Source organism: Rhinopithecus roxellana, chromosome 13 (genome assembly GCF_007565055.1).
Source record: "Rhinopithecus roxellana isolate Shanxi Qingling chromosome 13, ASM756505v1, whole genome shotgun sequence".
NCBI classification, from domain to species: domain Eukaryota; kingdom Metazoa; phylum Chordata; class Mammalia; order Primates; family Cercopithecidae; genus Rhinopithecus; species Rhinopithecus roxellana.
Genome location: NC_044561.1, coordinates 77,905,217 through 77,927,433, shown reverse-complemented (window position 1 = coordinate 77,927,433; position 22,217 = coordinate 77,905,217). Strand labels below are relative to the sequence as shown.

The 22,217-nt window shown below is 46.8% G+C and overlaps 1 protein-coding gene across 4 annotated transcripts; it reads right to left on the bottom strand.

Moving 5' to 3' along the window:
- Nucleotides 1–10,681: 10,681 nt before the first annotated feature.
- On the bottom strand, nucleotides 10,682–22,203 carry VSX1 (visual system homeobox 1). 4 transcript variants are annotated; one of them, XR_747802.1, is made up of 6 exons: nucleotides 21,506–22,203; nucleotides 19,260–19,338; nucleotides 18,655–18,778; nucleotides 17,523–17,703; nucleotides 12,330–12,437; nucleotides 10,682–11,815 (listed from the first exon to the last, which is right to left on the bottom strand). XR_747802.1 is itself a non-coding variant. In XM_010361609.1 (5 exons), exons 1-5 carry the CDS (start codon nucleotides 21,927–21,929, stop codon nucleotides 11,718–11,720), a joined length of 906 nt encoding a protein of 301 aa, XP_010359911.1. In that variant the 5' UTR covers nucleotides 21,930–22,203; the 3' UTR covers nucleotides 10,682–11,717. The 4 variants fall into 4 exon arrangements, 3 of the variants coding, with proteins under 3 accessions (XP_010359911.1, XP_010359923.1, XP_010359905.1); XM_010361609.1 differs by lacking the exon at nucleotides 12,330–12,437; XM_010361603.2 differs by lacking the exons at nucleotides 10,682–11,815; nucleotides 12,330–12,437 and adding an exon at nucleotides 15,256–16,371.
- Between the last annotated feature and the right edge of the window lie 14 nt (nucleotides 22,204–22,217).

The window sequence follows — 22,217 nt, the reverse complement described above, 5'->3', positions numbered from 1 at the left end:
CAGGCGCTCAGCCCTCAAATCCCCCTTTCTCCCCTGCCCCCTAGGAAACAGCAACCAGCTCTCTAATCTCTGACTTTCATATTGACACCTCCCACCTGGACCTTTCCTCCACATCTCAGTCCTGTATTCAAATGTCTCATTCACATCTGAAACATACCAAGTCCTGGGATTCTTCCCCCCAACACGGATCTTCCGTGTCAGTGAATGGAAATGGCATTTTCCTGCTGTTTGGGCTCATACCCTTGTCATCCTAGACTCCTCCCCCTCACACTCCACATGCAGCCTGTCAGCAAATCCTGTGGCTCACCTTCAGAACACCTGCAGCACTAACCTCTTCCCCCATCACCATCCTCTCCTGCCACCATCCCAATCACACCCATCTCTTTTTAGGATTACTCAGTAGGCTTCAAATTGCTTTCACCCTTGCCCCTGACAGCCTAACCAGCAGCAGTGCAATTCCTTTTAAACAAAAGTCAGAGGAACTTGCTCTGGAGCTTAGAGCAGTCCAAGGGCTCCCCAGTCTCCTTAAAACAAAGGCCACATCATTCCCTGGCCCACAGGCCATAGCCTTACTACTCAATGTGTGGTCCATGGGCCAGCAGCATCACTTGGACACTTTGCAGAAATGCAGAATGCCAGGCTCCATCTCAGACCTGCTGCCTCAGAATCTGCATCTTAAGCCCTCAGGGGAGCCACATGTGCATTCAAGTTAGAGAAGCGCTGCCCTTCCTGATCCAGCGTCCCCTCTTCCTCTGCTCTCCCTCACTCACTGGGGCTCCAGCACATTGACCTCCTCCTGTCCTTCCCATCACCAGGCAGGCTTCCACCTCATGACCACCACACGCTGTCCCTTCTGCCTGGAATGCTCCACCCAGACGTCCACAGAGACTCCCCCTCACCTCCTTCAGGTGTCTTCAAACATCCATTCATCCAAGAGCCCTTCCTTCCCTGTCACCTACATAAAGTTATACCTCTGCCCTCATTCCCTAGTCCCAACCCCTGACTTGATTTTTCTCCATGGCTCTTACTTATTAGCTCTGTGTTTATCTTCCCAGTCCTCCTACCAGGAGGGAGCTCTGTGAGAGAAGAGACACCAGCTACGCTGCTTGTGACTGGGCCCGGCACCGACAGCCACCCCGTGGAGAGTGCACGGCGATGGCTCCTTCTTCCCACTACCTTCATTTCTAAAGTCTTCTACAACTGCAGTGAAAAAAAAGTACATAGAACTAACTCTGTTTTAAAATAAATACTACCTCATTCTTTCTGGTTGGATAAGAGGAAGTGATCATTTCAGAACCAAACATGTCAGAACCAACCAGGTGGTGCAGAACTGCATTTCTTGCTTCCTGAGTTACCTAGAGGTGGCCTTGAGACCTTCCTTCTGAGTGTCACAGCCCAGGCCAAGGTCGTCCCCATTGCCTCCCTCCTGGCAGCCAGTCATCAACTCTCACAGAACAAGCACAAGGTTGAACTCCACCCCACTGCACCCACTCCTGGCCCTGCATCCCGGAAGGCCCTCAGAGGTGTTGAGAGGGCAACAGGCTATCAGGGCAGTGCTGGTCACATATTCTCCCCAAGAAGCCCGTGGCCTCAACTTCAGGAGAGCTCACCTTGGAACACTGGATGCTGTCAGGCTGGGGCTGCAGACACATGAAGGGCTTGGGAGGTAGGGTCTTGGGAATCCGGGCTTCGCTTCTGTCTCAGGACTGATGTTTAGGCCAGAAATGCCAGCACAGCTGTGACTACTGACCCTACGACCCACAGCAGTGAATGCTCTTGCCCTCACTGTACATGTGTGAAAATGAGCAGGAGGACAGGAGCTCACCCGAGACCACCAGCTAGCAGGTAGCAGAGCCATAGCCTCCAGAACATCTTAACTTAACAGGTTTAGGGGAGAGCCCACCAACACCACCTTCGCCATTTGCCTTCATAGCTCCTGCCATGCCCATTACTCCAGAGTCGCAGTGCTCGGGTGCTCGAGAAACAGTCTTGGCTGATAACGGATCCCCACCCATTCCCTGTGCACTCTGTGGTCTCCAAAGAGCTGGTAAAGCCCTCCCTTCCTCTTCTTTCCTCCATCTCTCCCTCTTCCTGTTCTCTTCATTTGTCTCTGTGACCCCACACACACACCTCTTTCCAATGACACTCAGAAGAAACTGTGAACTTCTCCCACGTGCACCACCAAGAGCTGAGGGCTGTCAGCTGGAAAAGGATGGTCCAGTTATGGTCCCTGCAAGCAAGCAGGTCACAATTCAAATTGGGGAGGGACAGACACTGTTCAAACAGCTGAAATGCATAGTAAAACCAAAACACAGAATTTAGAAGAGCATGACAGAGCTCAGAGCAAGTACAGGACCCAAATGCTGGGAGTCTGGAATTGGCTTTGTCACCAGTACACTGAGTTCTTTCTCAACTCTGCATCGGCTACAAAGAAAGATCACCAGATTGGGGAAAAGGGCAAGCAGGTTTTATTCTCAGCCAGGCATGGAGAAGGAGAGAGCGCTTGCTCTAAAGACAGCTTCTTCCAGAGCAGTGGGAAGCTGGGGAATGTTACAGGGTTAGATATGGAGCAGGGGCTATGTAAGCTTGTGTGGGGAGGAACTTCAGACACGCAGGTGCAGATCATGAACATGCTCTTCATACAACATGTGTGCAGAAAGTGGCAGCGATTCTCTTCTGTGAGTGGGGACTTTAGCATTATAATGGCATGCCAATGATCTAAAGGTGGCAGGGGCCACTGGTTCTGGTTTGCTCTGGTTTTGTGCAGGCCTTATCTTCCTCTGGTAATTGGTGAAACATCCTGAAGTTCCCAGGCCACCTGCAGTTCTTTTAAGCAAGCTTGCCTATAGATAAGGGGATTAGAAAAAAAATTGCATAAGAAAAAATAAGGAGCTTTCTCAGCTATATCTCCAGGGCTGCCCTGGTAGCAGCTTCACAATGTGACAGGGCTCCCTTCCCTTTGGGCTCATGTTTCTCAATGTGCCCACGAATTCCGGGTGATCATGAGGTATGTGGAGTCTGCGCATACATCTGCTTCAGCAGGGGGCTAGAGGATCCCATATGGCTGCAACACACCATAACCTCATGCACTGTGGCACCATGCACCCAGCCCTGCAGATGTGCAGTGTGCCCCCGACCCTGTGGGGTCAACCCAACAACACACAGTGAAGCACGGGACAAGAGAGGGTGGCCACAAGCACAAAAGGGGCTGGGATGTGAAAGCGCAATCCAGCAACTCTCCAGCATCCTTCCTGGGGCTGCGGGATGCCCGGCCAGGCAGCTATGCTGTGTGACGCTCTGAGGGCGGTGCGGGAGGCAGAACAGTTGGGCTCTGTGGTGGGGCCAGCTCCTGGTCAGCACAAGCAACATGGTAACTCAGTTCCAGCAGCACCAAATCATGGTAACTCTTAATCACTCACCCCAGCCATCCATGAGCATGCAAGGCTGGAGACATCATCCATCCACCCATAGAAACGACTTCCCCACAAGACCCCTTGCAGCCCTCAGTGGTCAAGGAAGATACCATGAGAATCTTACACCTGGGAGAACCAGTCTCCTAACTGCCAGGTCTGCAGGGCCAAGAGGGGCATAGCAAGACCCCCTACATGCCAATGTCCCCTTCCCCGTTCCCAAGCTGCCTCTCCTGGGGGTCCCCCACTGCCATAGCTGCACTGCCTGCTGTCGCTCAAGACCAGGTGTCACTTTTAGTGCGACTTGAGAGCCATAAGTCTCTGAGATCACAGGGACATCTTGGGGTCACTCCAAGGGCAAAGCTCTCAGAACTTTGAGCTGTGGCCACCATCCTGCCTCCTGTGTGGATCAAAAATGGCTTCCTCCTTCATGGACCCCCTGAGTGTACAGATAGCACTAGACAGGGAGCCAAGAGAGAGGCCTAGATCCCCTCCTGGCTTCTATCCTCTGTTCTGCCTCCAACCTGCCATGTGGCAAGGCCCCTGACATCTCTAGGCCTCAGTTTTCTCATCTGCAAAATGAACCAATGATATCCAAATTCTGAATCCTTGAGCTCTAAAATTCCAAGAGGTGTGTGAGTTCCATTAAGGACATGCCAGACTTAATAGCCAGAGTTTCTTCTCCTTTCCTAAAATCACAGCCTCTGCCAGTGTGGGGCCCTCCACAGATTTACCTAAGGACCACCAGACTCTGGCTCTGGAGAACTCCTGCCCTCCTTCCTTCCATTCAATGTCTTCTTTGGCTCACAACTGTCCCACCCTCATCAAGGGGGAGCTGTCACTCTGGGCCAGGGACAACCACTGTTTCTTACACTACTTTAGGGCTGGAGCAGAGACGTAGCCACCCAAGCCCATGTCTGAGCGATATAGACAGGAACACCCTTTGTGATTTTCTTTTCATGTTGGTTCAACTAGAATTAACTTTATCCTGGACTTCAGTGTAAGCAGGCATTGACATTTTGGTAGATTTCCGGTAAGCTAGCTTCTGAGAATGACAGCCAGCTCTGGCTGGGAAGGTTTAGATTTTGACTTGCATAAAACTAAAAATTGAGAGGTGAAGCTAGGAAATATATCCTCAGCTAGAACTCGGCGTTTGCTTTAGTTTGAATTTGAGTGACAACTAGAGTGTGGAGCTTAGAGGAGGAGGCTTATAGTCCAGAGGACAAAAGGGATAGTCCCAAGTTCAACACTGTGCTCGGAGAAACAGACTCCCACACCCAGGCAGAGGCACGGCAGCAGCAGGGTTTCCACTGCACCAGAAAGACCAGGGGCTCCCTGCCCTCATGGCTTTGTCCTCTGGTTTCATTGTCCAGCAGAAGCCTGAACCCGTCCCCACACACACGCAGGGCCGGGGTCCTGCTGTCTGCTGGTGGCCCACACTGTCCCCTAAGTGATCTTGGAGCCAGATGCACTGCTTGAGCGGTCACGCAGATATTGCCCGGGTGCTTGTTTTGCAGCAATCACCTGGTTTCTTGACCCCTCCATGATAAGAGGCTACAAGGGGGAGAGGGAAACCAGGGAATAGCCTTTGGCTAGATGTGAGCTGTTGGCCCCTTTGCCCTGTCCTGAGAAGGCAAAGGCCACTAAAACTGTCATCGCATCTCTGCCTACGCCCTCAGGAACTTCTTGGGCTTCCCAGCCTCTCAGCTCAAACTCAAGGGTGAAGGTTTATGATGCAATTACAGCTTTGAGCAGAGATCACAGGCAGGGGAGGAATTTGTCTGCAAAGGTGCTGATCACTAGGGCTGGACATGGCTTTCTCAGGGACCAGTTTCTATGGGTCCCAAAGAGAGATGAAACATGGCCCCAGCCCTGAAAACACCAGCGGGGACCCAAGAGGATGTGTATCTATTGATGAGGAACTAATAGCATTAGTCAAATTTCTCACCGGGCTGAATGTTGAGAAATTGTAAAGCTGGCCAACACTGCCCCCTGGCGCTGTAACTGATGCTGCTTTCCAGCCTGTCTAAGCAATCTGTCAAGTCTTCCACAGGACAAGCCAACCAGAAGAACTCACGCATTCCTTAAGATCATACCGCCATCAAAGGAAGCCCAGGAGCATTTCCCTAATAATGAGCCCTCTCAGAATAGCCTGTGTCTCCTTAGTAAATGAATCAACACAGATTGACTATGGCCAGGGCAGTGTGATAGTCCTGAACTAGGGGAATTCCGGATGAGGACATGAGAAATCTCTTCGCCCTGGCAAAGATACCTACTCCATCAAGACGGAGGACGGGGTACGGAAAGTGTATTGATAGATAGATAGATAGATAGATAGATAGATAGATAGATAGATAGATAGATAGATAATAGATTCCTTTAAAGGTCTAATAAATTGGAAAAACGCAAATCCCTTGGTGGAAGAGAAATTCTGAGGAGGAGCCCCTGGCAGGTAGCAGGCAAATAGTTTGGAATTCAAGGCAGAAACTATAACTGACGGATATAGTCAGAAACACCGTTTGTGGTTTTCTTTTCATATTAGTTTAACTAGAATTAACTTTACCCTGGACTTACTGTGCAAGCAGGCATTGACGTTTTGGTAGATTTCCTGTCCAGTAGCTTCTGACAATGGCAGCCAGACCTGGGAAGTGGCTTGAGAGGGCAGCTGGGAGCACTGGGAAGGTGCTCTGGGGAAACTGTCAGGATTTTTGGCTGGGGACCAGGGAGAAGTAGAAGTAAAGTAAAGTGAAGCCATGCAAAAGTTTTTGTCTGGGTGGAGGAATGATATAATGCAGGCTAACTCTACATAGTGGTAGAAACATATGTTTATTTGGTATGTTTAAATTTTATGTATAATTCTTAGACAACTAAAAGGAGTATGTGATTTCCAAACCATTGGTGAAAGAAATGGAACAAAAATTGGTCAATTTTAAAGAAACAAAATAGGAAAGGGTGGAGTGGGGAAGGAACAAGCAAGGATGGCAAGTTGGGAAATATAAAATAAGATCAAGAGATATGTCCATGCATCATATCAGTAATAACTGAATTAATTAAATTTTCCCATTAAATAGAAATTGTAGCATAGAGTAAAAAAGAAAGAAAATTTAGAAAAGAGGATGCAAGACATGGGGCATGGGATAGACACACATACACACACACCACACACACACGGACACACCACACACACACCACACACACATAGAGACACACACCATGCACACACCAAACACACCATACATACACCAGACACACGCACACACCACACATACACCACACACAGACACACCACACACATGCACACCACACACACACGCACACACCACACACAGACACCCATCACACACCACACACACGCACACACCAAATACACCACACACACTCACACACCACACACAACACACACACGTGCGCACATACAAAGACACCACACACACCACACATGCACACACCACACATGCACACACCGCACACACACACATGCACGCACACACACTACACAACCACACACATGCACACACCACACACACTACATGCATAGACACCACACGCACACACCACACACCACACCATACACACCAGAAACACACCCTCACACTCCCCCACACCACACACACACACTACACACGTCATACACACGTACACACCACACAGGCACCACACCACACACACACCACACACACGCACACATCACGCACACACCACACACAACCACACAGCATGCACACACACCACACACAAACCTACACAACCACACCGCACACACACACCACACACACGCACACATCACTAACACACACCACACACTTGCAGACACACACACCACATACATGCACACACAGACACACAACACACACCCCCCACATACCACATACACACAGCACACACACACAACACACACACGTGGTCACAAATACCACATGCACCTGCACACACCACTAACATACACATGCACAAACACCACACACAGATTACACATACCACACACACACTTCACACACACCACACATGCACTCACACATACCACACATGCGCCCGCACACACATACAACACAAACATGCACACACCACACACTCCCACACAACTACACCATATGCACACAAACCACACACAGGCACACACCCACACACACCACCACACATACGCACGTGCACATACAACACGCATGTACACAGCAAACACACACCACACACGGGCATGCTCACACACACACGCACTCACATACACCACACACACTTGTGAGCAAACATGTGCACACACACGCACGCACTCACACACATTACATATGCCCACGCGCACACCACACACACGTGTGCACACACACCACACCATACACACACTAAACACACGCACACACCACACATATACCACACGCGCACGCACACACCACACGCACGCACACCACACACATGCACATGTGCGCACACACAAAGATACGAACATTTGAAGTTTTAGAAGGAGACAATGGGGAGAGGAAATATTCAATGAATTAAAAGCTGCAACACTTCTAGAATTAATGAAAGACAATACTCGGACTCAGGAAGTACACAAATTCCAGTTGACCTAAATAAAAATGAAAGCAGCACCTCAACACATGATTGTGAAACTGTCACAAACCAAAGATAAGCAGCAAGTCTTTAAAAAGTCAGAGAGTGAAGACAGATTACCTACAAAGGAATGGTGTTTAGACTGACAGCTGACAGCTGAGTAAAATCTTTAAGGTATTTCAGGAAAATAATTGTCAACTTTGAATAGCGAAATCATCTTTCAAGAACAAGCACAAAATACGTTTTCAGACAAACAAAAACTAATAGGCTTTTCACCCTATTACTTCAGGATTACTTCCAGAAGAAGAAAAATTATCCCCCAAATGAGGATAATAAGGGTGGTGTGGCTGCAATGGAAGGACAGTGAGCAAGGAAATTGTTACACTTGTGGGTAAATCTAAAGAAACATTAGTGATATGAAATTATAGCAATAACGCCTGCATCATGGAGTTAAGAAAAAAACAAGGTAAAAGAAAAGTCCTGAACAAGAGTGTAGAGAGTAACTAAGAAATCAAAAGTAGCGTCCTATAATTCCTCGAATGTTCAGGACAGTTTTACATTTACATCAATATGCATGTCAAATTTTCTAGATTAACCACAAATAGAAGCAGAATATATACCTTCTAATCTAGTAGAGGGGGACAAGAGGCAAGAAAACTGAGCAGTTTAAAAAATGAAAAAAAAGGAGAGATAGACTTAAAAGAAAGGGTAAAAAACATTTGCAAATACAAAAAATAAATTTGTTAAAATAAAATTTAAATATCAACAATTATAATTGATATAAATGGAGTAAATTCTCTAGTTAAAGAAAAGATTTTTGGAACGGATTTTCAAAATCTCAAGTATATACTCCTCAAGAGACAAACCTAAACCTAAAACATATTTAGAAATGTTGATAGTAAAAGTATAGAAAATGTTTACCAAATAAATGTGAATTAAATATCAGACAAAATGCACAGTAAGACAAAATGCAAGAAAGTTAAAAGGGGAAACTTTGTATGATAAATGTTCACCAGGAAGATCTAGAAGTTCTTAACTTACAGACACCTAATAATACAACTCCAAAAATATGAGCAAAGATTGATGGAAATACAAAGGGAAACTGAAAAATTGACCCCTCATAGTATTTTCAGGCCATGTATAAGAAATCCTGAAATCATTTTTTTAATTGGGGCAGTGACTGTATATCATCTAAATCCACAAAAGTGGCTATTTCACTGGATTCAAACTTTGTTTACAAAACTGAACTAGGTAAAACCAGTTTGTGTGTACAGATGGAACTTTAGGTCACAATAGTTCTTTCAGATTCTGTGATGCATTCAGTCATGGCTGGGGTTGTTGGCCCTGGCATCCTGTCCCACTCCTGCTCCCAGTCTTGTGGGCCTGTGGGCAGGAGCCTTGACTTGGGAGAGGATGCAGGACTGAGGAGTGGGAGAGGGGATGGGCAGAATGCCCAGCAAGTATTCCTTCTCCAGTCTGTCATGCCAAGGGCAACCAGGGCTGGGTGCCACCAGGATCTTCATGTTGCTGCATAGAATGACTTCAGAGGTCTCCATCACAAAGGCAAAAGAGGAGAATTTATCACAAGAACTCCCCTGACTGGTCACGGGCTGCCTTGTGTGTGCTATGGACTTCTTCTAGGAAGCCCTTCAGGGTCCACAGGTGGAAGTACCAAGCAGGGGTACCTAAGACGTCCACATCTCAAAGTCAGAGAAGCCCCAGGGCAGTGTTAAAAGAAAAATCTTAGGCAAACTAAATGTAACAGAGTTTAATTGAGTAAAGGTTGATTTGTGAATTGGGCAGCCCTGAACCGGAATAGGTTCAGAGAGACACCAGTGCTGCCACATGGCCAAAGAAGATTCACGAACAGAAAAAGGAAAGTCACACACAGAAAATGGAAGTGAGGTACAGAAACAGTTAGACTGGTTACAGCTTGATGTTGTCTTATTTGAACATGGTTTGAACAGTTGGCCCACTGTGATTGGCCAAAACTCAGTGATTAGCACGAGAGTAGGTTACAGCCTGTTTACACATCCAGTTAGGTTATAGTTTACTATGTACAAAGAAACCTGTTGGCCAGACTTAAATATGTAAGGAGGCAGCTTTAGACTAAACTGAATTTAACAGCAGGAAGCAAGACCAGTTGCTGTGGCAATGGCCGGAGTAAGAGATATTTGAGGAGATGTGATCCGGGACAGAGAAGTGTACCATGCAGGAATTTCTTGCAAGACTCGTTGCATTACTTGGGAAAAGGAATGCCGCCCCCCAACCCCCTGCACACACACACTCCTGTGCAATATTGGGCTTCACCTTGGTCATTGTTATGGAATCCCTGGCCCTCCAAGGGCTCTCTAATGGGACAGTGAAGGAGATCCCAGAATCTCCTCCACTTCCCAGTTTAGTTACTGCACAAAATTGACTGTGTTAAAGAGGGAAATAGAAAAGAGGCAACCTGGCTTTTCGAAGGACAAAACATTTCAGTTCTGCAGGAGGAATGAGTTTAAGTTCTGTATACACGGTGACTATAGTTACTAACAATGTATTAGGTACTCGAAATCACTAAAGGGGTAGATTTTAAGTGTTCACACCACAAAAAAAAAAAAAAAAAAAAAAAAAAAATTATGTGAGGTAATGCTATGTTAATTACCTGGATTTAGTCCTTCCACAATGTATACACATTCCAAAACATTATGTCTTACACCATAAATATATACAATTTTAACTTATCTATTAAAATGTAAGTCTTATAAAGAAAGAATGAAAAGGAGGAAGTACTCCTTTTTAGTAGGCGATCTGCAACAGAAGAAAGTGAAAAAAAGTCCTAAAATGTCAGTATGAGACAACAGATTCTGCAATGACAGGAAGGGTGGGTAACAGACAATTATGTGAACAAACACATTTCAAAGCCCGGGTTGAGATCAGGGGTCAAAGAGCAGACGACCACGGCTGGTGACTTAGAGGGTCAGTAAAAGGGACCAGGGCAGAAAAGCACAGAAACTCCTCCGCTTAAAATTTCAGGCTGTGAACTCACATGGGTGCCGAGCTGAGCGCCCAGGCAGGCACAGGTCAGCCACACTGGCCGAAGGGGATGCCCGTGTGTCACTCATGATGGAAAGAGGGGAAAAGGGCAGCCAGCCTGGGGTGAACTCTTAAGAGTTGGAAGTAGCTGGGGCAGTGGTTCACACTATAATCCTAGCAACACAGGAGACTGAAGTGGGAGGATCACTTGAGCCCAGGAGGTAGAGGTTGCGGTGAGCTATGATCGTGCCACTGCACTCCAGCCTGGAGACAGAGTAAGACCCTCCCCTAACCCTCAGTGTCTTTTTTTTTTTTCTTCTTCAAGGCATTTTGGGTTGAGGAAGTCCAGAAAAGTCAGAACAATGCCCTAGTATGGACATTTCCCTTTCAGCAGATAATCTTGCGTAGAAGCAGTTCCAAGTGATAGACAAAGCCTCTTAAATAAGGAGGGGCGTTTCTGTAAGAGCAGTTTTCTGCACCTGTCACTTGGACCTAGCTGTCATGACTGCAGGTTTATTCTCATCAGCTGGTAACAGTTACGGGAAAGCACACACTGAACTTGGAAGACCAAAGCTTTCAACTCCCAGGTTGTTGAATTCCTTGCACGTCAGGGTGCGCTGCAGGGGGCAAGTCTGGTAGCAGTGATCATCGAGGATGACACAGGAAAATCGGTATGCTTCCTGAGGCAGAACAATGCTACCGGAGCATTTCTCCAGAGGGGCAGACTTTAGCAGCATTACGGGTTCAGCTGAAGGTCATCAGGCACCACAGCAGGGTTTGGGGAGCCTGTGTGCCTCCTGCAAAGTCCAGTGAACAGGAGCCTCCAGGAGCAGAAGTTTGCACTGGAAAACAGAGAGTATTTCTCAACAACTTTTGTATATATGTAGGTAGAAAGAGGAGAAGGTGGGGCTGAAAGAGAACAAGAGACTGTGGCTTGCTGAACCTAGCTGAAATAGATGCACACAATTGTGAGCTTAAAATGATTGTTTTAAGCCACAGTTTGGGGATAATTGAAGGATCTTCTAAATCAAAACATCTGAAAGCTTTATAGTTTTGCCTTTCATACACCAAACATATATACCATGTCTTTAATCCACTTGGAAGTGTTTTCCTGTAAGGTATGAAGTACAGGTCCAATTGTATGTTTTCCCATATGGACAAACAGTTGTCCCAGTAACTTACCAAAAAGCCAGCCCTCCCCGGGTGTCAGCCACACCAGCTTTGTGTCCACACTGTGTGTGCTGCCTGATCCTTTTCCTGCTGCATGGGTCCATTCTTCCCTCCGAGCCAATACTATCCCGCTGTGATGATCACAGTCTTATCAAAGCACTGGCCTGGGACAGACTCAGCCATCACCTCATTCTTTAAGGGTGTTTTCCCGATCCTTGGCTCTGAGTTTCTCATCCATTTGACAATCGGCTTAGCAGGTTCATTTCATTTCTCTGCAGCCCAATGTCTCATCCTCTGAGAATGCAAAGAGATAATGAATTTAAACATGATTCATTGACTACAGAAAACAATTTGTGCTTTCCTATATTGTTTTTATATGATTAAACCTAAGGAAAAAGCATTATTTGTTATATCTTATTCTTCTGTCATTTCTGAAAATATCACCTTAATTCATGAATGTCCTCAAGTCCTGAGCTGCTTCCTCCTGCTGCTACAGAGACAGGAGTGTTAACACTGGTTCCTATTAGGAATGTTTCCAAATTCGCCTTACTAAAACTGTAATTTTTTGAAATCTCCTTTTAGATTTTAACAGCTGCATTTCAGCTGGCAAACAGTTTTGAAAACTGGAAACAATTCAGTCCTACTGTCAGTCTGTGGCCAGATTCCAATCTGACGTGCTGCGGGATTTGAGTGAGGGTTGACAGGACCAAGTGTAAAATCCTGCTGGCCTCTTCATCCTCAGACTGGGACTGTGAGAACCACGCAGGAGTAACTGGCAAGATGTGAACTCTTTATCCTGAAAAACTTTCACACGATATTTTTAAAAGCATTTTTGTCTCATGTGAATTTAACCCTATATTGAGAAAGTGGTGTTAATATTTTAATAATGTTAATAATAAAAATTATTTTATTTTTACATACTAATTTTACAAAACTTAGAACATATTTAAAAATTCAAAGTATCCATTTGTCCATGATCTGAAAAATTTTATGAATATTTTAAAGAATTTTCATCTATTTTTTCATCTTTATGCACACGTTTCTTGTTTTCTCTCTTAATATCACACACACACTACTTTATCTCCTGTGTAGGGATGACCTATTGGTTGGTTGGTCAGCAGTCATACCCCTTTCTTTCTTCTCTGTTGAAAGGGGCCAAATTATATTAGTTAATGGGCAAAAGAGCAGGGGCTGGCCACAACCCAGCCCCAGAGGTGAATTTTGATTGGACTAAACCAAACAAGGAATTCTGCCCACCTGGCTGGTGATGACTGGCTTAGGCCCCAGCGTGACATGCAGTGCTGACCACTGAGGAGTGAGAGGTGGGTCTGCTTGCCGGTGGGGGTTTACTCCTTGAGGAAGTGTGGCCGTAAGTGGTCTCCACTGTGATGTCTGGACTTCAGGAGCCTCCAGTGACCTTGCGGGGACAAGCTTGAGTCCTGGATTCCTGATGATGTTGCTGAACGGCTCAAAGTCCTTATCTCCAGACTCTAGTCACACAGGACAGTGGTGGTCCTCTGTGGGGCGTGGCCAGTTGAGCTCCTGGTCCTTGCACAGCCAGAGAGAGAGAGCAGCCCAGTGACACACCGGGCCCTGCTCTTAGAGTGACATTTTGCTGTGTTCCTAGAGTTCTTCTTGAGTTGTTGTTGCAGACCATTCCAACAAGCTAATATTCCATGATTTCTTTTGTTGGTCCCATATTGTCAAATAATGATAATGATAACAAACTGTCTCACTTGATTTTTGACATTAATAGAAATGCCAATAATTACAGTAATAATAAATATTTAATTTGCTTCTTCCTCAGTTACACCAGAAACTGAGCCAAGTACATTACTCATGTCATCTCATTTAATCTTCAGAAAAACGAGTGTTCTGCTATTATCTCCATTTGACAGTTGAAAACCCGAGAGATCAGAAAGGTAGTGTAATTCATCCAAGGTCACATGGCTAGAGGTGGCAAAGTCGCCTCAAAGACTATGCTCTTACATTATATGTGTATATATACACACGTGTAAGTATGTATACATTATAAAATATTAACCTGCCATATTGAAGAGAGTTCCTTATGTTAAGAAAGCATCCTTCCATTTTTACTTTAGTGCTCCTAGCCCCTTTGTCTTGTGCCACTTCCTATTTTCTCCTTTTCCTTTGTAACAGTAGATAGAGATTTGTCCACTACTTGTATATTTTGTATGCAGAACCAGTTGTTAAGGTTATTTATTTCATTTTCATTCTGCTTTACATATTTGTTTATTTCTATCTTTGTTCTTTTATTTAGGGATTTTTTTTACTCAGCAACATTTTGTCAGCATCATTTCACATTAATAAATATGCCTTACTGTTACAATTTTAGTGGTTGCCTGTATTGTCTAAGTGTGGTGTATATAAGTTGCACAGCTTACTGGTTCCCTCTCCCAAACTCAATCCTGGATGAGCTAAGGAAGAGGGATGGAAGCAACAACCAAGGAGTAAACATGAGGAAATGTGTTGAGAACCCTCTGGGAGGCAGAACCTGTGTGGCCCCAGAGCCCGGAGCCAGGGCTGCTGTCTCTAAACAGGAAAGACAGAAGAACTTCCAGAGTTCATGCCAACTGCTCATTATGGATGCAGTCTCAGGCCTCAGTTATGATCTCTATTAGCGAGAATTAATATAAGAACATAGGGCTCATCATTTTCTGTTGCTATAGAAAGGAATTGGTAATGTTTAATTTTGCCAAGAGTATGGAACTAGCATAGGATGAGAAAAATTGGCCAAAGGGAGAGAGCTTCTGTTTTCTTACCTGCAGAGATGGGACCACCAAGCCTAGCCTGACAGATCACTGTGCCAGTTCCCAGAGAAAGCCCTCACAATGAGCAGCTCCACACTTTACTTGCACTGCCCTTCCTTCTTCACGAAGCACCACATTTTCCCATCAACTAGAAGGTATCTCTCTGGACTCCGAACTCCAAAGAGTGAGTCAGACACAGCTGCTGCCCCAGAGGAGCTGACAAAGCAACACATGGTAAGAGCTGCAGCCTGAAGAATAAATAAAATGTGTCACGTGTCCCCAGATTGAGAAGGGGTGAAGGGAGAGCCTGGCTGGGATCAGAGATAGCGGAGATGTGTACATGTGTAATAGAGGGAGTGCCTTGAGAAGCAAACACACCACAAAATATTTATTTTAAAATAATAAAGAAATGGCAAAGGAAATGCAGGAAAGGAAACATTTACAAAATCCAAGTCACTAAAGTGCTTTCAATCAAAAATTGTAAAAGACTAAAAGCCTGGTCTGACCTAAAAACACTGTTTCCAGCTATCCAACTATTGTTTAAATGTGATCCCATGCTATTTTTGAAGGAAATGCAGAAACGCCCAGAGTATGGCTTTCTTTGAGTTCCAATATAAATAGCCTATCAAGTGACACTCAGGAAAACATAAATTACTCCGTAACAAGAAAATTGAACTATCCAAGGCCAAGCTCATGGTAAAGACAATATAATTCATTCATGTGTCTGTATGAAGTCTTCACTATAAAGATATCAGATTCTTCTGGAGATTAAAGAATTTTATATTTCCTAATTGAGAATGAGGACATCAGACCTAACCTGTTCATCTGCATAGCACATTGAACCACACATCTCAAATGATGCCCAGCAGTGAAATCATTTTTGAACTTCGGGTCCTTCCTGCTTAAGCTACAAAAGAGAATCCAAAGTTTTGCACCAAATTAACTGGTTAAAGTGCCATTAAGGAACCATTTCCATTCTAGAATGAAATAGAATTTTCCCTAGGTCACTCATCTGTCCTCTTAAAGCAAGTGGCATTGCATTTTATCTTGACAGTGTCAGAAGAAAATCAAACTGAGAGTATATGTCTTGGACCATTTTTGTCTTTTTGGAAAATGCCAGTGAGGAATATGCACATTTTCAGCCTTTGACGGTGGGACCTGTGGGTCTCATACGGCTCCCACCTTCCCTGGCTGGGGCCCTTCCAGTGCCATGGAGTTGGAGCCTCCTTCAGCACCAGCCCCAGGGTGCACTTTCTTGGTCTCCTGCCGGGCAGAGCTGGAGAGGTCGATAGCCACATCTTCCAAGCCATGCTCAGGGCTCACTTTATCCGAGCCTCTCTGTGGTCCTGACTTACTCTGGCTAGAACCTTCTTTGAAGTGGTCAGAGCCCCAGAGTCCTGCCAACTTATCTTCACTTCCTGGCTTCCTTATCATCCCCATGGATTTTTTATGCATCCCTTGCAAAAAAAAAAAAAAAAAAGGAAAAAATAAAAATATAAATTTAAATTCAGCAATGAAGTAAATGTCCTTCTTATTGTTCTCTAAATCCCACTAGAATTGTCCTTGTCAGTGCCTATCTCTGGGGCCTACAGGAAAGGCAGGTAGGTAACTCCCACCTTAGGGGTTTAAAGCAGGTGTCTGACCCCGGGTCACATCCAGCAAAGGTGTTTTGGATGACAGTGATTGGCATTGGGCCCACTTTCCCCAAGGCTGCGGTCTGATGGATGCCAGTAAGCCACCTCCCCACCTGCTTGTGTAATTTCAGATGAGCCAGCTTGGGTCACTGCCCACAATGCTCCCTCTATTGTTTCAGTCCTTGAGAGCAAAGTCGAGACATATCTATGATTGGAACCTCCAGTGCCCAGGATAGGGCTGCTTGGTAGCTGTTCAAAAACTGTTCGCTGAGCGAAAAACTTCCTCCATCTAAACCTAAAATGCCACCATGATCCTCCTAACTAATACCCCCATGCCCGGAGGTACTCATCTGTGACTCATTCCCACAATCTGCGATCCCTGCCTGCTGGTTTCTGGCGACAGCAAACAGGGCAACAAGGGTGGAGCATCCTGAGAGTGCCCAATAGCGAAGTTTGGACCTCAGCAGCGGAGACTGTTTAAACACCAAAAATCCAAGGGACAGAAAAGCCACTCGGCAGGTTGTTCATGGCAGAACCAAGCCCAGGGCCAGCTCTCCTGACTCAGATGGAGGAGCTCACTGTCTCCAGGGGTCGCTGCTCAGCACGGCCCTGTTTCCTATTACCAAGTTCCCTAAATTGCACAGTTTCTACAAATTCTAACAGCATTCAACACTTGGGAAACATATTTCACATAATGCAATGATGTCATTTCACCCTTAAATCCCAAATTATTTAGCATGCATAGCCCGGTGAGACTTCCACACAGCCTAGACAATCTCTGTGAAAAATGAGGCAACCGTCCAGATGCTGCAAGCTTTGTTATTAATTAAAAATAATAAGAACGGTTCTGGACCTGAATCTCAGTAAAATGACGTTGCTTTGCTTTGGAAATGGCTGCCTCGGTGGGGACCCCCGGGGATTCCCCCACCTCCTACAACACCTCGAGCAGTGCGCTCCCGGGGGCCCTTCCTTACCCAGGAGCCAGGGCGCGCAGGAGCCCAGCAGGCCACCCTCGGCGGAGTTGAGCACGGAGTCGGGCAGCGGGATGCAGTGGCGCACCATGGCCCCGTACAGCCCGTACTCTGCCATCACGCTGCTGCCGCCCCAGCGCTTCTCCCGCTTGCGCCACTTGGCCCTGCGGTTTTGAAACCAGACCTGGTTGGAGGCAGGAGAAGCAGAGAGCACACAGAAGAGACAGTGAAGAGAGGCGCCTGGAGGAGCGGAGGCGGCGTCCCTGGGCTCGGAGCTTCTCTCCGGAGCACGATTCCATGCTATTTCTGAAGGAAATAGCTCCCTAGGGCCAACCAGCCGCCCCCAGGGAGCGCGCCCAGGAGTCCCCAGCGGCGCCCATGTGCGGTCCGGACTCACGGGCATTCAGCGCGGTAGGGACACGCGTGACCAAGTCCACTGAAGTTTCCATAGAGTCAGGAATGAAAAAAACTAAATAATCAAACTCCCTTTTCCCACATTGTGTGAAGATGTCAACTGCAGTGTTTCCTGCTTTTTCTCATTGATTGGAAAGAATTCACTGGGGCAATGGCTCCTTCCAAGCTTGGGCTCTTGGGATGCTGGTGATATTTCTCAATAAAAACATTATGTTAATAAAAGACTATTATGAAATCTGGTGTAGCTGTTAAAAAATAGTTAGTGACATATATTCTGACAAAACCAAGAGCAAAATTCTGTGTATGCATGTCAGCGTGTGTACATATGCAGGTAGATATGTATATGCACATACATATTCAGGGGCAGATAATACACTCCACAAAGTGGAGAAAGGTCTTCTCAGGCATTTATGTTGATTTCTTTCAGGGCTTGAGATGGAGAGGCAGTATTTTTCTTTCATTGACGTATCTTTATATAGTTTCTAGTTGCAGCACACACTATCATGTGATTTTAAAGAATGATTTGATACTAAATAATAATAAAATGAAAAAAGGCATGAGGGTCACAGGGACATGCTCTTGTGGTGCCTTCAGCTAAGGGAGTTTCTGTGCAAAGGGAGAGTGTTGGCTGTAGAGAAGGGACTGCTGATTGGCTCACTGAATGTGGGAATGATACGTTCTCTGTGGTGTATTTGGAAAGAAGAAAAGGGACCCCAGACACCTGTATCCGGTCTTCAGGGAGCTCAGTTTTCACAGCCAGCATTTCTCGGGCATACACATCAGGGTAGTGGGCCTCGCTGAACGCCTTCTCCAGCTCTTCCAGCTGGTGAGCAGTGAAAACTGTCCTGCAAGGACCCCAAAACACACACATGGGCACGTGTCCCTTGGGGACAGCAGCCTCCCTGGCCTTAAGGACCACCGTGCCTACTTCCCCTGCTGTTCACACCCTAGAAGCCACCTCATGATAATGGAACACCCCACCTCTGAATGATTAGCTGATGTGAAGTCCAGAAATTTCATTCAAACAAAAACAGTTCTTTAGCTCTTTCTTAATGAATTCCATCAGCTCATTCTGACAAAATCCATTTGACAGGCCCACAAAATTGTCTTTAAAATACTGCCAAAAAAAATGCTAGCAAGATTGTAGCATTTTCCCAGCCTCCTAGGAATAGCAGAATTATCTTCCCAAATGGCTTCTGTGCCCTTCCTACTGCCAACCACTGGGCCTGCCATCATGCAGGTTCATAAATTCTCAGATGCAGGTGCCATAAACCTTGGGCTATGTCCCGAGGAAAGGCAGGCAGAGGGGACTGCCTGGCCCTGTACCTGTGCCGCCGCTTCTTCCTCTTGCCCAGGGTGGGGGACGCCTTTAGGTCGTTCCTGTCTTCAGACGGGCTGTCCTCATCTGCTGGCACAAAAAGAAGAAGAGGACTTTAAAGGTGATCATATTCTCCCCTCTATTTCCTGGATTTTAATGTGAGGATTGAAGTTATGAACCTCTTGGGTATTTGAGTAGTTAACAATATGAACTAGCATTTTTAGTGCCTCCTAGATCCCAGTTCTGTGCTTAACACTGTCCATACATTATCTCAAGTATTCTTAATATAATAGTAAAACACCAAAATGGCTGCTATCATTATCATCCTATTTTTACAGATGAGGAAATTGAAGCACAGAATGGTTAAGTAATTTGCCCAAGATCACACAGTTAGTAAATGGTGAAGTTGAGAATTCAAATCCCAGATTATCTGAAGCCAAAACTACTCAGTCACTGATTGCACCTTCTATCCCCACACTGCTTCCAAACACACCCACCCCTCTGCCCCCAGCCTCATCATCTTAACCTCTACACCAACATTTCCCAAAGGAAGTCTGGGGTTTGTGACATCAGAATGCTTGTCAGAACTGCACCCCTTCCCTAATGCACCAAATCAGAATCTCTGGAGGTGGGGTCTAGGAGGCTCATTCTTGACAAGTGTGCTCAGATGATTTGTAGTTGCCCTTGAAAATTCAAGAACCATTCCACTGTGCTTTACCTTTTTATACTCATTATATCAAAAAGTCTAGAAGGAAAAGAAGGTTAGAACTATTGTGAGATTCATTGCTAGAAAGTATAATTGCCTTAAAATATTTTTAAAATGAATAAAGGCAAAAATAACTAAATAATACTAGTTTTACTCATCCATCAATTAGTTCACTAGAAACCTGACTTGGAATAAAACATTCTGTATTGGACTGTCCAACCTGATGAGACATGAGACACATAAGGTTATCGAGCATATGAAATGTGGCCAGCCAGATCAAGACATGTTATAAACATAAATCACTCAGTGGAGTTAGAAGACTTAGTACTCCTAAAAAGTAAAATATTTTTGTATTGATTACATGTAAAATGATACTATTTGTGATCATTGTTGGGTTAAAATATAGTATTTAGATTCATTTCACTTTTAACGTGACTGTGAGAAATTTCCATCAAACATGTAATCACATTGCATTTCTCTTAGACAGCTCTGCTCCAGACTTTCAGAAATGCCAGCAGAGTAGGATTTAGCTGCCTTTGGTTTTGTAAGAAAGAACCCATCCCACGAAGACAGTTTTTGCATTTTTAGTGACAATAATAGGGAGTTTCATTTTATCTTACATAAAGGCTCATGAAATAAAGTCCTTTTAGAGTGGAGCGAAAATGTGCCTGCCTGTTGATCTGACATGCTTCCTTTTAGTATCAGAGACCTAATGTATTCTTTTTGCCTTGGCTGCCTGGATGCTCAGCTCTAGGTTCTACCACGTACCTTCGCTAGTCCACCCTTTCTTGTATAATTCTTTCTTTTCTCTCCCACACCCAAAACCACTCGCTTTCTTAGCCCTTGACCTTCATAGAATTTCATTGCTTCCTTCTCTTTCCCCGCGACCCGCCAGGATTTCTTTGGCGAAATGGGTAGACCAGGAACACATCTCTAGGCGTAACTACAATGAATCCTCGAGGTTGCTTGTTTCTCCTGCACGGGGGACTGCGTGGACGCCGCGCCGGTAGAGGAGCGCGGTACCCGGGACTCTCTTTTCAGCACCCCGATGGGCGGACAGTTCCAGGGCTCGAGGCCCAGTGCTCTTCAAGGACCTTCAATCATTCGATCATTTCTGCCCGCGTTTCCACCTGGTACCTTGTTCGGTGCTGCTGGTGAACAACAAAGGTCCGGGCCTTCCCGACCCACATCGCTGCCAGAGGCCGAGACTGGCGCCTGGCGCTGGGGAGAAAAAAAGCCCTCTGGAGATGGTTGTTGGGGTGCCAAGACCCCAGGGTCTCATCAAAAGGTTCCACCCGGAACCAGGTGGTGGCGATCCCACATAGCTAACGGAACAGCACCCCGGATGAGAGGCAGGGATTTGGGATGCAGCAAGGGGCAAGCGGCGCAGTTGCGCGAATGCCCCTCCAGCGACGCGGCCTCGCTCTGGGCTCCCGCTTAGATCTGGGCCGCTCGGGCCAGGGGCGCGGTGGGGCTATGGTCTGTGACCCCTGCGCCGTTCAGAGCCTAGGGGACCTGGGTAGGAGCGTAAAGCGCGGGCCTGATTACCGGACGTCGAGACGCTCTCGCTGCGCTTCTGGCGGCCGAGAGCAGGCGGCTGACGGCTGGGGGCCTGCGGAGCAGCGGGCTCGGGGCCCCTGGGCGGCAGGAACGGCACGTCCGCTAGGAGCAGGCAGGGCGCTCGAGCGGCCATCGGCGGCTGCGTGCCGAAGCCGCAGAGGAGGCCGAGTCCCAGCGGAAGGGCCCCACGCGCGAGGCTGGAGCGGTCAAGCCCCGGGCCCAGGCACGGCGCTGCCGCCGGACCCTCGCAGCCTGATCCCTGTCCCGGGCCGGCGGGCGCCGGCAGCTCGGCCTCCAAGCCCAGCAGGTCCGTGATGGCGAAGCCCCGGGGGCGCGAGCCCCTGGGGGAACCGCCAGGCACCAGCGCCCTGCTGTTAGTGCGCCCGTCGGACAGCGCGTCCCGGCCGGTCATGGTTCCTTAGCAAGCAAGGCACGAGCCTCTCTGGATCCGGTTTGCGGAGGACCCAGCTTAGAGGAAGCTTTATAGGATTGGGCTGTCGGTCCGGCGCGGGAGGCCTGAAGGGCTCCAATCAGCTGGGCGCCGGCGCGTCGCCGTTCCGGAACCCGCGAGATGGGGACGCCACCAGTTCCCCTCCCCTTGGTTACCGCCCTCCCAGCTGCAGTCCCCTCAGTCACCTCCTTCTCCTCTCTTCTCTCCAGCCCACCCCACCCCACCCCATTCTAGGATGGAGGGGAGGAA

Bases quoted from the DNA above. Each gene is read 5' to 3' on its own strand.
- VSX1 (XM_010361603.2), bottom strand. From the start codon at position 21,929: ATGACCGGCCGGGACGCGCTGTCCGACGGGCGCACTAACAGCAGGGCG. The intron at 19,339-21,505 runs GTAATCAGGCCC...TTGTGCCAGCAG, and splicing joins CGAGAGCGTCTCGACGTCCG to ATGAGGACAGCCCGTCTGAA. The intron at 17,704-18,654 runs GTGTCTGGGGTC...GCCTCCAACCAG, and splicing joins TCCCTGAAGACCGGATACAG to GTCTGGTTTCAAAACCGCAG.